The sequence below is a fragment of the Sinohyriopsis cumingii genome, chromosome 7 (genome assembly GCF_028554795.1).
Source record: "Sinohyriopsis cumingii isolate HCF-2022 chromosome 7, ASM2855479v2, whole genome shotgun sequence".
Classification (NCBI taxonomy): Eukaryota; Metazoa; Mollusca; class Bivalvia; order Unionida; family Unionidae; genus Sinohyriopsis; species Sinohyriopsis cumingii.
The window spans coordinates 130811990-130828467 of NC_142967.1; the positions used below are offsets into that span (position 1 = coordinate 130811990).

Genomic DNA, 16478 nt, shown 5'->3' on the forward strand with positions numbered 1-16478 from the left:
ATAAAATAATAAGTTTTATGTAACAGTAGCTTGAACTGTCTCGCACAACGTCTAAAATATTTTAAATGCTGAACCTATCTGATTGGGCTTTATATAGTACACTGCTTACGTCAGCTTCAGCAGCCGCCTGGCATTAGTATAATAGGCCTACACATGTATAGTACACTGCTGACGTCAACTTACTTCAGCAGCCGCATGGCATTAGTATTGCATTGCATCAGAAAATGATGCAATCAACTGTGGATGATGTGAGCATGATGGTATTATGCAATGTTACATCATTATTCCGGATGTTGCTGCAGTCCTACTGGAGAAATTTACACAGTGAAACATAGAAAATGAGGTATATGAATATCTTCAAAACGAGAGCCAATACAAATTTTTCACGGTTATATTCGTGTTCGGCACACCAAAATACTACAGATTAGGGCCTTTTCAAGTCAGTAATGATTTCACTGTTGACCAGTGTAATCAGAACACTAAAGACTCGAATAAAGGATCCATTCACATAGCCATACCATGTATCGATATCAGACTGATACATGGCTTTTATGATCCATTCATATGCCATAGTAAGTTAGTAAGTATTTCAGATCAGACTGGTACATCATATTAATTATTCATTCATACAGCCATACTGAGTAGTGAGATCAGTGTGGTACATGAATTTTATGACCCATTCATATCACATGCTAGTTATTTGAGGTCAGACTGGTACATCATATTAATGACCTATTTATATCTCCATACTATGAATTTGAGATCGGACTGGTACATCTTAATGGTTTTTTTTTTTAAATAACCACAAATACTTCAAGCTGCACGAGCTATAATCTTGTACAGTTATCACATTTTCATTAGGGCTGGGGATATACCCTAGTAGAAATTCTAAAAAAGTATTTTCTTAACGTCTTCTCTGTGCGATCTTGTAGATCTGTCACCACAACGATGACCTACGTAACAAAACTAAACTGAGTTGCACTAAACGATGTCAAGAGGACACAAGTAAAGGAAGCAAATCTTTACAAGGGCCTTCAAAATGCCAACATGTGTATGGTTTAAAATTATGCATTATTACCCCAAGTTGTACAATATGTCGGGTGATTTTTGACAAAAGGTAGAGTTTGTCGTGAGGTTTATGAATGCGGGTTCTATTGTTCTATGAGTCTTTAAACTGAATTAAATCATTATCTCCAATCATCCTGTTCTGTCACAAAGATATTCTAATATTAAGAACGCCTATGTGTATTGTCTGTTTCCCGTGAGCTTTGGTAGGCATGATAAGCGTATTTATAAAGTCTTTTTAAATATCCGGTCAAGCTGAATTTACACATTTGATGATTATATATATACTGTATCAAGGACAAAGTTCGACTGTCTTTAGTTACTTCCACCAAAGAACTTGCAGAGCTATCGCTCCAGTATTTGTTTTGAGACTACATCATGATTTAGTGTGAATAACTTATACACAAATAACAACTTTCTTCTATCACTTTATGTCAGTCCCGGTGCAGTTTTATGCCCAAACTGGCCCTGCACTGTATACTTTCAGATTCTACTATCGATCCCCAAATGCCCGATCGATTAGTTTACGTAAAACCACGAACTTTCTTCACAACGTAATGTCGAGCATACTCTTTTACAAGTCCAGTCCAACTGTAAGCCGTACAGACCAAAATCTGCGTCTCAGTACGGGCTAACATATCTGGTTTTACGTAGTTAGTTATGCGTTATGAGTAAAACAAAGTCGTAGACCCTGATGTGCCGGCACATCATGCGACGGGAGATCGGGATCAATCTTTGCAGTTAAATTTAACTTATAAGCAAGTATCGACGTTATGCTGTTTATGCTATTACCGACTAGAATTATTACTCCATATTTCACATGCATAACTTCATGTCGACATCACTTCATTTTTATGAAGTTTTAAGTAAAAGGAGATTTCTTACATTTTGGCAAGTTCCTTCAAGTGTCAGATTTATATTTAGGTATATGATAATTCTGATCGTTAAATATTATATATCAAACCAAGTAAAATCTATTAATAGGATTGGAGTTTGCTAACTTTGCCGTGAATTCAACCAGTTATGTGTCTTACTTCCATTAAAACTTCTTGGAACTCATAAATTTGGAAATGAAATGTTTTAAATTTGCTGTATTACAACTTTCAGGTAAAAATACCTTAAACCGGGCTGAGGCAAAGCAAACCAGGAATTGTCTGTGTGGTTCTGACGCGGACGTAGCCCAACCAAACCCGGCATTGTTTGTGCGTTTCTGACGCAGGATCATCCCTACCAAACATAGTATTGTTTGTGCGTTTCTGAAGTGGACCAAGGAAAACCAAACTAGGTTTTGTTTTGTGTGTTTCTGACACGACCTCAAGCCATCCAAATCAAGTGGTGATTGTTCATTTCTTACTCGACATAAGCCCAGCCTAACTAGGTACTGCTTGTGTGTCTGTGATGCCGGTTCAGCCCATGCAAACCAGGTATTTTTTTGTGTATTTCTAACTCAGGCTCAGCAAAACCAAGTCATGTATTGTTTGGGAGTTTCTGACGCGGGCACGACCCCACCGAACCAGGAATTGCTTTGTGTTTATGACGCAGGCTCAGTTCAACCAAACCATCTATTGTTTGCGTGTTTCTGACGCGGAATCAGCAAATTCAGATCAGGTATTATTTGTGCGTATCTGACGCAGGCTCCGACTGACCAAATCAGGTACTGCTTGTGAGTTTCTAACGAGGAATCAGAACAAGCAAGCCAAGCATTGTTTGTGTTCGTCACGCACATCAGTATCCTGTTACAACTTATACATGCAACAACTTGTGCCTAATTGAATAAACCAACTCTTCCTGACTGTATCTTCTTAGAAATTAATCAAGGAATATCTTTTTTAATACAACTATTCCAAACATTTGTGACACACTCCAAGATTTGTACGATTAAATATTGTGATGTTTCTATTGTTGTTGGTGCAGTGGTAGTTGTTGTTCTTTTTGATAATTCAGTCAAACGTTCATGTCATAATAACTCCAGTACGAATAGTGGTTTGACAATAAAATAACAAATTCCATTTTAATCAACCACTCGTTCACTGCCTAACCATAATCTATGCTGTCTGAAAATATTTACAAACTGGCTTCCAAGCTCTTAATTACATGACAATCAAATGATGCATGCATTAATTGACATTTAAATTAACATAAACCAAGTATTCATTCCAAAAGTAAGCGATGGTACCAAGCCGTTTAATTTTGAGCTGAATGTCTTCCTGGTGTCACCAAGTTCTTGAAATAGACAATAATGGAAAAATTACTGGGGTTAGTGTTGCAAAAAAGGAAATTGTGGATTGAAAGTAAGCATAACTGGTGTAGAAGCAGGTTATTAAAAATAGTAGAAACCCACCCACCCCTCATTGTCGACTCCCCCCCCCCCCTTCCCATTTTTTGTTATTTGAAGTCAATTCATGATTATCAATTCTGACACACATTACCCGGTAATTAATCACCTGTACTAAATGCTGAGTCAACGTCTCTAAGCCCTGGCGGGTTTTGCTTCCTTTTTTCCGATTATTCTTCCTTAGATTAAAACAACCAGCTGCAGATTTATTGTATGTAATATATGGGAGTGAGATTCGTAGCGATGAAGAAATGCCCAGCCTTAAAAAAAATATTTACAATCGAGTTCTAACTAATTAGTTTACTGAATCTATACTCGCATTGCTGTTTCTCTTGTTTTTCAACTTGAATTGTAGACATGCCTTCTGTGCAAGGGAGGAAATGAAAATATATTAATTTAGACTTTAGGCAGACCCCATATCTTGCTTGTCTTTTGTAAACAGTGGGGAAATATATTGACACAACATCGTGTTGCAACTAAGAGTAACACAGTTTCCATCTCCATGACCATGTTAATTTCTACAGTCTACGAGCTTTGTTTCCATCATATTATACTAAAATGTCAGTAGGTTTCATTGAGGATTAGGCAGACAAGGCAACTGTCCAGGGAGGCAAACTCGAGGAGGAGGAGGCAGCAAATTTTAAAGAATGAAAATCTGGCTTTGTTAAAGATTTGTATTTATTTACTTTAAATAAAAGAAAGAAAGAAAAGCTCTAGCTAAATTTTGCTATCCTTTAAAGACGGTAGGGTCTTTAAAGGATCTTGTTGACAGGCTTTAACATTTTACTGGTGGTAGGGGCAACAACTCTGGCAATGCCTAGCGGCAGTAAAATCATAAATCCGTCATTTATTACAATCAAGAATATTTGTTTACGTCCGTTCATGTGCAAATTGCAGCATAAGTTTCAACCAGGTGTCTCATAAATGATCGCATCTGCGAAACTTAAATTTTTTTATTAAAAATATCGTTTTCTGAAAACTACGGATATTTATAGATAATATAATCTTATATATATATATATATATATATATATATATATATATATATATATATATATATATATATATATATATATGATACCAAGTAGGTTTGTATGATCATTGAGATGACGTTGGTAGTATTGCTAAAACATCATCAACATGTCAAAATATATAAGTTTACACTAAAAGTGTCCGTGGGAATAAGATGAATATAATTTGTACATATTCACATCGATCGATTTTAACATAAATATAAGTTTGACGGGTTAAATTACCTCTCTCTCTCTCTCTCTCTCTCTGTGCAACAAGATCGTTTCGAGTTCCATTATCGCCGTCTTTTACAAAATATAAGCATTTAAATGGAAAACAATTTAATTGTGAACAATATATTTAATCCGATGTAATTAGTGTCTCTTTCATCTGGAACGACTACGGTCGGACATAAAAAGTATTTCAGTCATTTTAAAGCATCATTGAATTATATTTTGCAAATGACTTCTAAAAATTCAACTAGCATGCGGTTCTACGACAGAAATGTTAGTAAAATATATACATATTTTTCACATGGTAGTATTTGTCATTCAAATGAATTTTCGTACATAAAATCGCCTTCAAACTGTGACCATAGTGTCATCTGAAAGGAATTATTTATAGATATTACTTTTTAGGGGTAACATTTATGTTGAAGTTTTTTATTTGAATCGTTCATAATTCAGTTCCCAATATTGTTTGACAGGATTACGAAGTTATTAAAGTAAAGTAAAAGAAATAAAAAGCTTACCTTTCTTGCATTTCCTCCCTGACGAAAAACGATTATTATCTCAACTCATGAATTCGGTATCTTTCAACAAACTCCAAAGGCGTCACTCAATATGCTAAATTTAAAAACAAGTGAATGGTTTACAATCGTATTTCATACAAGAATGACAGCGAAGTTCAGCCTAGTAAAAGCTTGACAAGGCTAACACGGGGTGTAGTCTGAGTAATCCACTCGCTGGTCTAACCTCTCTCTCTCTCTCTCTCTGCCTCACTGATTAATTGAATAGATTGGCCTTTCCTGGGCACCGCTGCTGTAATTCAACTCTAAAGCACAACTACGGGCCTCCTAGTTATGTTGGCTTGCCTTATCCTTTCAAAACAAAACTTTTAATTGACTGTTCTGAGATCGTGGGCGTGCACTGCTCTTTGTCCACCTGTTTACTGAATACTCTCGGGAACACCTTTTTCTTAAATTTAAAAAATCAAAATAAATGACATCGAAAGTGGCAATTTTTTAAATATATTTCTAAATCACATATTGTTTTTAATTGTTGTTTAGGTCCACGTATGTCCTTTCTGAATGAAGATATTCAATTTTAAGTCGAGACCGAAAGGAATGTGGTTTTGCGATAGAAAGGCACTGCTATAGATTTTACGTATGCATCATACATAGATCGCATGTAAAGGTCAGGATGTACCTGCTAATATATGGTCACTTGTCTATCATTTCCCTGGTAGCTTTAAATCGTTGAATGTCGTTAAATTCCCGTATATCATGCCAGCGTCCTCCTTGCGTCACCTCAAAAGCTATAAATGTTTTAAATACAGAGATGAGATGATGTTTGCTTGGGTTCATTCTCTTCATTCTTCAATACGCTATCGAAGTCCACCATAGCTGCAATAAATTATTTATGTCCATAAACGAGATATATTATGTTGCACGGATCAAACATGTAGAATAACACAACCCATTAACTTCTGACTTTTATTCCATGTCTGCTAAACCGAATATAAGACGGTGAGTCCAGACCGTACCGTTTCGGTTCACTGAATAATGATGTCTCGTAGATTTCATACAGCGTTTATATTCATTACCTGTTTAATTATATATGATGTATGAATTACACGCAATAATTGATTGAACCACCCGCAGGAAAAATAAATGACTTGAATGACAGTTCAAGAAAAGAATAAGGCAAGTGACGGATATGTGACGGATTTGGAGAGGACTTCATCTCCAGCTAGCGAAAGAAATGTCCTGGTCATAAAAGGTGATTGTGAGTTACAAAATAATATTGGATGAAACATGCGTATCGTATTCAAGATGTAGTTCGATCAAACACTAAAGTCTAATCCATGAAGTTAAACTAAGCCTTTACTTGCCAAAAGAATACTTGAGTTGTTTGGGATTTGTGTTTTCGTTTTAAAAGAAAAAGCTGCACGATGTTTGGAGATAAATTTGAATAAATTGTGATATGCTTTAAAGTTGAGACTTTTCGTTACTGGAATAAGGTGATCATGGAAACTTATTACTCTGCAAAACTGATCGTAAACAGTGGCGTACTAAGGGTAAATGGCAACCGGAGCGATAACGAAGGCGCCCCAAGACCTCTGGCGCCTATGGTTTTTGGCGTCCCGAGACCTCTGGAGCCCCGTTCCACCCAACCGCACCCCCACCTTCCGTTAGTACTCTACTGCTTGTAAGGGACAAAAATATTTGAAATTTATATTATGCTAAATGCATTAATATATCATCCTGATAAGTTAATTACAAAACAACGTTTTACATCCAGATTTAATCTTCGTTTTATATCTGTTTTTATTTTTATTCAAACGTCGCATGATACGATTTTCTCACATCAGCCACGTTGGGAAACAGAAACCACATGCTTTTCGATAGTCATTTTATTTTCTCGATGACGTCACTATACAGTTTACTCGATCAAGAGTAAGTTCGATCACACTCAAGTCTATCCGTAGATATTTGGGTTAGTGACAATAACTCTTGCTACAAATATGACGTTAGCTACTTATAGAAAAGTCTCTTCCTAAGGAATCAAATTCGAGTTTAAAAGATGCCAAATTACACGTTTTCAAAATGAAGCCAGAACACAATTTACTACTATAAAAATGAAATGTATTTTGGAAAGAAAACGGGAAATGGAGGGCTTCAAGTTCTGAAGAAAGAACGCTAAATTTATTCTTGAAATGAATTTTAATTAAGAAAAAGTGCTTCCAAAGTGCAATGTTTTCATACGTGTCGGAAACAAACTCGTTCATGCTTAAAAGAAGCAAAAGCGGAGCGTGGATAATAATTGAATAAACAATATTTTATTTATTACGGTTGCCTGAAGCATAAATACCTTTATCTTTTGCTCTTCCACAATCACCGAAAATTCATATGGGCAATATAGAATGCATCACCGATTTCTCTCTTCAAAGTTTGATTCCACTATGGAGCCAATCAGTCATTATGGATCCTGCAGAGTCTCATGGAATCTCGCTATCAAGACCATATTGCAATGTTTGATTTGACACTAATGAATCGATTGACAGGCAACTTGAGTCGTAAAAAGGATGGAAGACACTAATCATTCATGCAGTAATTAAATTACATTCCATGGCATAAAGGACAGTATCGTGAAATTGTATATGTTTTATTGCTGACACTCAGCAAGAGATGACGTCATGAGATCATCATTTTTACAGTATATGACACTGGGTGTTTCAAATTTGGGAGGACGTATTAAATCAATATAAGACATGCTGCTGATTTAAGCATGAAATATGGTTTTTATGAAGAAAGTAGTGCAAACTACAAACACGGTTAGCCTCTTGTACACTGAACATGAACTGTCAGGAATTCACGTACTGGTGTATGGAAATTAGCGTGGAATAGAAACTAAGCGAAATGACGAACCAACAAGAGGCAATTAAAATATTTTAATGCATTTACAGTTCATCTAAGTCATTATTCTGCTTTAATTAACATTTCTAAATTCTCTCTCTCTCTCTCTCTCTCTGGATTCACTAGGGTTGGTGTCACCGAGTGCAGTAACTCACTGTGTCACCCCCATGGACCTCCTTCCTGCACAAAAATTCAAAAAGTTTATAGTCAGTCATTTTGGTGTCACCCTCTGATGGTGTCACCCGGTGCTGCCCGCACCCTCCTAGTCACGCCACTGCTCTCTCTCTCTCTCTCTTTCTCTCTCTCTCTGCGACAACGGCACATCTGTGCAAAAGAGCTTGCCCATGTTCAGCACTATTCCACGCCAGTTTTTAATGATTTTCAGTTCGTAATAGTTAATTGGTCAGAATAGGAGAGTTCGTATATTCGATATTGAGTCTTCCAGCTATTTCGATTATTATCTATTACAATTTTACCATAGCATCCCAACAGAATTGAAACGAACAAGAATTCAGATGTAATTTTCACTCAAATGTCAAATCCCTTGGAAAATTAAGCTTGTCAAACGGTCTCCAAGAAATAAATACGCCTATTTATGCAAGCAAATTTTCAACTGCCTTTTACATTGCATCACTCTACGATGGGAAGCAACCTACGCGAAGTTTGCGACCTATGATAACATGCTGAAGATTTTAGCTATGGCAGACTGCACATTGATAGCTCTATCACCTTCCTTACAATTTTCCATAACTATGCATACTGATGTGTTGTCGAGGTGAAGTTTCAATTTTTTTGGTGAGCATTCCATAGACTGGAATACACTCTGCAACATAATTATGCTACAGAAACAGACATTGTGACTCTCTGAAAGAGCCAAGGTTTCGACGTTTCACATGCATACTTCCACATCTGACTTTAATTTCAATTCAAATGAGAAAAAAGACATCCCCAACAATTGTTGGTCTATGTCTGAATATCATAAAGTGTTTTCTTGACAAGAGGTACATGTAACTTATACCGATGAATCGCTGCAAACATAAATGCTTATTTGCCCTATCTACCAATTCATATGTCATTCATGATAAGACGATGAAAAATAATAAGGCCGACTTTAACCTATAAGAACTGAACTGATCAGTTTGAGTTTGCCGAAAAGACTTCAAACGGAAAACGAAGTCTACTCTTCATGCGGGTCCTGGATGATAATACAAAGTTACTGGTTACCATACTCTGTTTTCACTGAGCAGATTTGGAATATGCAGAATCAATTTCCAATTCACGTCGGTAGTCTGGTCTTCTAGAGTACCGTATGTACTCGCTTATATATATAGCTAGTCAAACTGCAAAGAACAACTCTCCTGATCTACCGTAGTATAATGCGCCTGCAGTCCAATGTCTATGTTGTGTGTTCAACGGATTACTTATAACAAGCTGCAAGATCCAGATCTGCCGGTGCTCCATGCGCCGGCAGATCTGGATCTGTGCTTTTTGCAGTTTGACTTATAGGCGAGTACACACGGTAACCATGATGGATATGGACGTTACATCGCATGGTCAACTTCGGTCTGTCGCAGATGCAAAATCGCACAGAACATCGATGTTAGCGGACAAAAGCTGGTCCAATCAGAACGCTGCTGTTTAAATTTTAATGTCATATGACCAGAATTCCAATTTCACTTGTTGTATCAAAATGCTTGTCCTTAAAGTTCCATTTTCTAAGTCGAGAATTTAGATTGTATCTGTTAAATTGAACAGTAGTGGTTGAAAGTTATATTCTTTATGTCGATGTTTTAGATTGTGTCGTTTGAATTAAACGGCAGTGGTTGAAATTTCATTGTCATATGTCGAGTCTTCCCAATTTACGTATCGGTTCAAACATTTTATGTTGAAAGTTCCATCTCATATATTCAGTATTTAGATTTCATCTGTTGAATATACACAGCGCTGGTTAAAAATTCGATGTCCAATGTCAATTTTTAGATTTTATCTTCTGAATTACACGGCGGTTGTTGAACTTTTAATGTCACATGCCGAGAGTTTCAATTTAATATGTTGAATCACACTGATTTTGCTGAAAGTTCCATTTCGTATGTTGAGTTTTTAGTTTGTATCTGTTGCATTAAACAACGTGGATTGGATATTATATAATGATTGTAAAAATCATTTTGTTATATGGTGAAATGAGGTGTTGATGTTGAAAGTAACATTACACAATGTCCACTTAAAAATTAAAAATAATATCGATTATTAAGATAATCATTTGTGTATTCAATTGTGAGGAGCCATTGCATTTCATACATTTACAGTTTGAAAGTTACTATTCATAGGTTGAGAATGACTATGAATTCAATCGCTAAAGGTCGCTCTCGTGAACGGGCCGCATTATTTTTAAGCAAGAGGCTGCTTCTCGTTGATGTGAAATTTAACAGATGAAATCTAAATACTCGCCATATGAAATGGAACTTTCATCATAAACAGTTGCATACAACGTGTGAATTAGGGATTCTCGAAATATGATATTGGAATTTAAACCACCGCTTTGTAATTCAAAACATACACCGTAAAACGTCGACATAGGAAATAGAACTTTAAACCATCGCTGTATAATTCAACATATAAAATCTAAAATCTTGATATAGAAAATGGAACTTTAAGCACATTCAATTTGATCCAACACGTGATATTGGATTTCTCGACATACGACATTTGAATTTCAACTGCAAGTTTTCTCATTGGACCAACGTTTGTCCGCTACGGCGCCTCATATTAAACTATATATTAAATCCAATTTAGTTTACAGAAATAACATGGACCTAGTTTATATGTCGTCAAATACTTGCAACCTATTTTGGAAACATACTGCGTTTCACTAATGCAGGATAAGTATTACTGATTCGCTACGTAAATTCTTGTTATCAAGATATTCCGAGATATTTTTAAGACTTGTGTTTGTTAATTTGATCTCACTATATCTACGAACGTTTATCAGAACAACGAGTCACTTTCAACTAACTGCAGCTTGCCGTATAGAAGGAATGAACTAAGGCTGCGCTCGCTCTATAGTTTCGTACTTTGTATAGTGTTTGATTTTTACAGATAGGGAATTTCCCACGTTTTACCCACTGGCTGTCTTGATTATTGAAAAAAAACATCATTTATATCTTTGGTATTGTAATAAAGTTGACATGAAGTGAAAACGCTTAGGATGCTTTCATTTCGAATGTTATTTATTTATTTATTTCACACATTACGAGCAAATTATACGCCTCTGTGTCATTTTGTTTCAAAAGCAGTTTTATTTTGATGGAAGTATATCTATACGCTCCTGGTCAAAATGTCAGATGCCTGTCAAAGTAAAGTTAAGTTTTTACTCTGGGTTATATGGCGAAAGGTATTAAAGCAGCGGGAGTCAATAAATTAAGACAAATTTGAGTCCTAATTGGCACGACTCCTTTTGCATAACACAAAGAGCGTGTGAAAACAAAGACTATTACAGAAGACGCAGAGCATTTTATGAAAAGGCAACATGTTTAACAAGCAATCATGGTAATAAAACAGCAATCATTCCAGCTTTTTAAGCTTCCACGTCCAAATAGACTTTGATTCCAGACAGCTTATCTTAGAACCATGCAACAGATTGATATTCTACTTTAACCTAAAGACAAGGGTTAATACACCTACACTATAAGAACGTAAACAAGGGTTATCTAGCACAGTGGAAACCCTGTTTCCAGACTCATTTGTTTGACCCATATTTGTCATTCAGTATTTCGTGCGTGTTTCGCAGAAATGTAAAAACCGTTGAGGTAAGATGATTCTTTTCCAATACACGTGACTGTTCGGCAGGAATTCAGTGTAACCATCACCCACTTAACCAATATAGGAAAGAAAATAAAAAATAGAAAAAGATCGGTTTGTCTTTTGCATAAAATTGTAGTACTACATATTTTAACAGCATCAGTCAATATCTAGTGAGCGTGTGGAAGTACAGTAATTGCACATACTTTATTGTGAGGCTGGCGAATGCATTATCCTAGACTTTATTTTTTACAATATTGAGGTTAAAGTATTTAATTTCGGAATTTCAAACTACTAATGCAGGATTACCTCAAAGATCGATCATTGGACTATATTATTCTTGGTATATATACATGACATCACAAATGATTTACAATCATCACTTAGGCAATTAGTTGATGATACTGATTACATAAAATCATTTGAATTCCAAATGAGGCTGGTCGAATTCTAAATTCGGACATTTCAAAATTACGTGACTGGTTCCGTCATTGGCTAGCGATCTTTAGTATTTGATCCTTGAATACTATTCTGCCTTCTTTGTGAAGAACTACATTGTATCAAAAATCATTTCTACTTTTCACAATCCAAATATTCAACAAGTTACCAATTGAAATACTAATTAAAAATCTGAAAACAAACCTCTACTTGGATAAACATCAAATTCATTCATATTAGTATGTCGGTGATTGGGTGGGTCAAGTTGAGCACGCACGATTGAGAACGATTGAGAACTAAATGCAGTATTTTAAATATGATTTATCCCATAATCATGTTTCTACCAATAGCTACTTTACATATGGACATTTAGGAATGGCTGAACACTTGTTAGAATATACAAATACACAACTTTAAGACATTTGTTCTCTTCACGTTACCGTCTCGACTTACAATTACCACGTTGTCTGTCAATCATATGTACTCTAATGAAATTAATATGCAAATATTTATGTCAGTACAAAGCTTCATAAAGTATCACATCACTACACAGAACACAACCACATACATGTACTCTATCGTTATTTACCATTATGTAACTGAGTCAATATTCAGCAAACTTCAAGATTTCGACGGAACCCTCAGATTGTTTGTTGTTATAAATCATACGTGAAGATATTCTCTTGAAAACATAATGTTCGAACAAAAGTATTTCAGCTTGAAGATTTTAATATTACAATAATAGACGAATTATCTCAAGCATTATTGTTTGTCAATATATATGCCATTTATTCTTATGATGGATTATATTATCCTTCAGTATGAAGAGTGACGTAACACGTATGACTCAATTGTACCAAACGATTATTGTAAAAGTAGGAAATCATTTGCTAACAAGGCAGTGTTAATGACAAGCCACGCAACAAAAGAGGGTGCCATCAATCAGTGTTTCGAGAAGTCACGTAAAGTTATGCAGCGTGATCGATTGTCAGCGACATCTCAGTAACTTGATTATTTTGATAATGAGTCGTAAGGAAACACACAAGCGCGCGCGCGTGCACGTACGCTCTCTCCTTTTCTCTCTCAATGTAGAGGGTTCCCATGAAAACGGCAAGAAACAAATACGTTTTTGATACGAGTTTATCATGCAAAAGACGCTTGCTGAACGCAAATAGGGATAGCTTTTCGCGTATTAAACTTAGTTTCTGGTTGATATTTCTAAATTTCCCAGAAACAGTTTATATCACACATAGCAGAGTTGATGAGGCCGTAAAGCACGAGAGAAGCGTGGGATTCGTTTACACAATAAATTTATCTCCAGAATGGATACATGCATAGGTTCCTATTTATTATTAAACAGAGATCAAAAGATATCATGACGACTTTAATGAACGATTGTTAGAAAATGTTTATGGTTCTACGCGACTAGCTGGCAACGCTCTTAAATGTTGAAAACAAGAAACACTAAACCCATTCTTCCCCTCTTTTTTTAACGCAACGGACTGTATTATATCAAGATTTGACTTAAGTAGACACAGAAGTACAACAAAAAAAATACTTCGCTCCTTCATGTTGACTGAAAACAAAGTTGTGAAGCTAAAGTTTATTTACATCCATATTAACGGATAGAGATGTACCGTCTGTACTCGCTTATAAGACCAGTACGGCCGCAAACTGCAGAGAACCAGATCTGCCGGCGTATAATGTGGTGGACGTCAATATACTCGACAAGAAATTGTTAAACTGCCACTGTTCCGTAAAGTTCTTTAATATAAATCACTAAATATAATTTTATTGCAAAGACCGAAAATTAGATTAGGCTTATCGAGTTCCATGCTTATCGTTGATGATGATGATAATAATAATAATAATAATAATAATAATAATATTATTATTATTATTATTATTATTATTATTATTATTATTATTATTATTATTATCAATGCACATAACAGCTCTTCTGTGAAGACAATTTAAATTGTTTCCGATCATTACTAGAAAGAGCGATACTTTCATAGGCAAAATTTCTTTCCTACTGTTGGTGCAATCCATCTTGCGTATTGAGGAGCTTTTCTTTAAGTCTTTTTCCCAGAGGATAAAGGAAGAAAAATCGTAGCACTGCTTTTTACATCTAATCATTATCATTTGGGTGGTCCAGGTCATTTGTTTCAAGTTTGGACGGGATGTTATTACAAACACTGCTTCATAGTCCCATTTGATTTCGTGAAATGTTTAGTTGAAGTTCTACTGCCCTAATTAATTGGGGAGAAATTACTCTATTTGCGTTCTGTCAGTTGAAATTAACTTATCCTTGTAGAACTTGTACCCAAACAAAGCACAATGCAACACTTGAATAAGACCTTTAACTGTTCTTGAATGGTGCCTCTTGGAGTGATTACAGTATTTGTTATCATTTTGTCGTGGAAAGTTAGTCCCCACTTCTGCCGTTAAAAGTGTTCTGAAATAAAATTGATGTACACACATCCAACTGCGTAATTTCTTATGAAAACTTGACTTTATCCTTCTTCTTAATACACAAAATAAAACAAACATTAAAGAATGCCGAACTTAAAAATACCTAATTTATTTGCTTTTCAAACAGAAGAGTAATTTTTATTTAATATTGCTCTATTTATTGCGCTTCTATTATTACAGGGTTATATATAGTACCTAACTTTTGTCAGTCTACCCCTGAAAACACTCTAAATTTGATGTTAACACACACTTTGATCTTTACTAATTCCTGTACACTGCAGTAAGGAAAACTAAAAGAGACTTAATTCCAACGTTATTTTCCTAACCGGTGGAAAGGTTGTTAGACACAACGGGGCTTTCGTTCAGAAGTTTTAAACGGGTAATGAGTAAAAACCGAAGCAGCTTTTACAGACTTATGGTTCATTTGTTACCTACGGTTGTTTATTTTAAAGAAGAAAGTTGTAACTGTTATCGAGTTAATATAATTCTGATGAAATATTCCGCGTAAAAGTCAAGCAATTTAGGCATTTCCAACTTCTTTTATACCTCTGAATTTATTAAGGAATTAGATAAGGTGTTGAATATAGTATCAATTTCAACTGTGCTCGTTTCATTTTCTGTACGAGAGAGGAAAATGAGTAATTTTCATGTGAAACCAAATTATTCAGATCGACTTGTTTGAATTTTCCTCTGTTTTTCTAAGCAACTGAAGATAGATGATACGTCTGATAGAAGTTTTATTTCACATGAAATATTCATCCAAAGGGTGGTCTTCCCCTTCAAAAGCGACAGATTACACTGCCAATGTGAAAACTATTTGCCAAAAACTTATAAATAGTGAATAAAATCAAAATCTATTTAAAACAATGAACTGTCCTTCCCTCAAGAAAGCTTGTCCGTTTTGCTTTTTTCGAGTTATTTATAATACTGAAACATCCTTCCTACCAATAAGCTAGACTTTATTGTTTGTTCTGAGTTATTTAAACACAGAATCGTCCTTGCAGCAAAACAGTTCCACTTTATTGTATGCATCGACCTTTTTCGAACAGCAATATATGATTATTTACAATTATAAGTGAAGGTGACACGGGTATTTCCAAAACATCCTACATACAGATAGACTGAGGAATGAACTATGACTTCCATCCAACGATTCTTTTCCATCTCTGAGAAATAAACGTGATGCCATTTAACCGTATCAAAACGAACACTGAGGAATGACTGGCACTCCAATTTCCAAACCGCATATATGGTGTACTGTCTTCTGAAGAGAGTGACAAATTGCGTACTTGTCTTATTGTCGGGATTTTACCATTGTATAGTGAATAGTAGTGAATCGAATTGTACATTCTTCAGTCTTCATATTAAAAGATTTTTTAAAAAAAAAAACAGTTGTAAAATGCGAGATAAGATTTTTGTCTACCATATCAACATTTCAGGAAGGTAAACGTTCATTTATTCACGTAGAACACTTATGGCAATCACCTTCCCCGCCCGCACTTTCCCCCCTGCCGTGGTAATTATGGATGTTTATGTTGAGGGTGTGGTCACTTTAGAACTCGGTCAGAGTTAGCAACAGAGTAAGCAGATAGGACAAATTGGGCAGCTAGCTATGAGTTCTGTCAGGAAACCAATTTGTGGCATATCTGGACCGTCTCAAAAGGAAAGAAAAAATTGTATCATAATATGCCAAGATATCTGAAAATAATTCACTCCATT

At 35.4% G+C, this 16478-nt stretch overlaps 1 protein-coding gene across 4 annotated transcripts in view; it reads right to left on the reverse strand.

Annotated features, from left to right (window-relative positions):
• LOC149796134 (adhesion G protein-coupled receptor G2-like) overlaps positions 1-16478 on the reverse strand; it is a 201031-nt gene that overhangs the window by 168763 nt on the left and 15790 nt on the right. For 3 of the 4 annotated variants that reach the window (XM_089966047.1, XM_089966050.1, XM_089966049.1), the window contains exons 2-3: positions 5839-6035; positions 5163-5256 (exon numbers count right to left, since the gene is read on the reverse strand). The exons of the other annotated variant lie outside the window; for it this stretch is intronic. In XM_089966047.1, the coding sequence (XP_089822173.1) occupies positions 5163-5173 (11 nt within the window). In that variant the 5' untranslated portion in view covers positions 5174-5256; positions 5839-6035. The remainder of the gene's footprint in view (positions 1-5162; positions 5257-5838; positions 6036-16478) is intronic. 4 annotated transcript variants of the gene reach the window in all.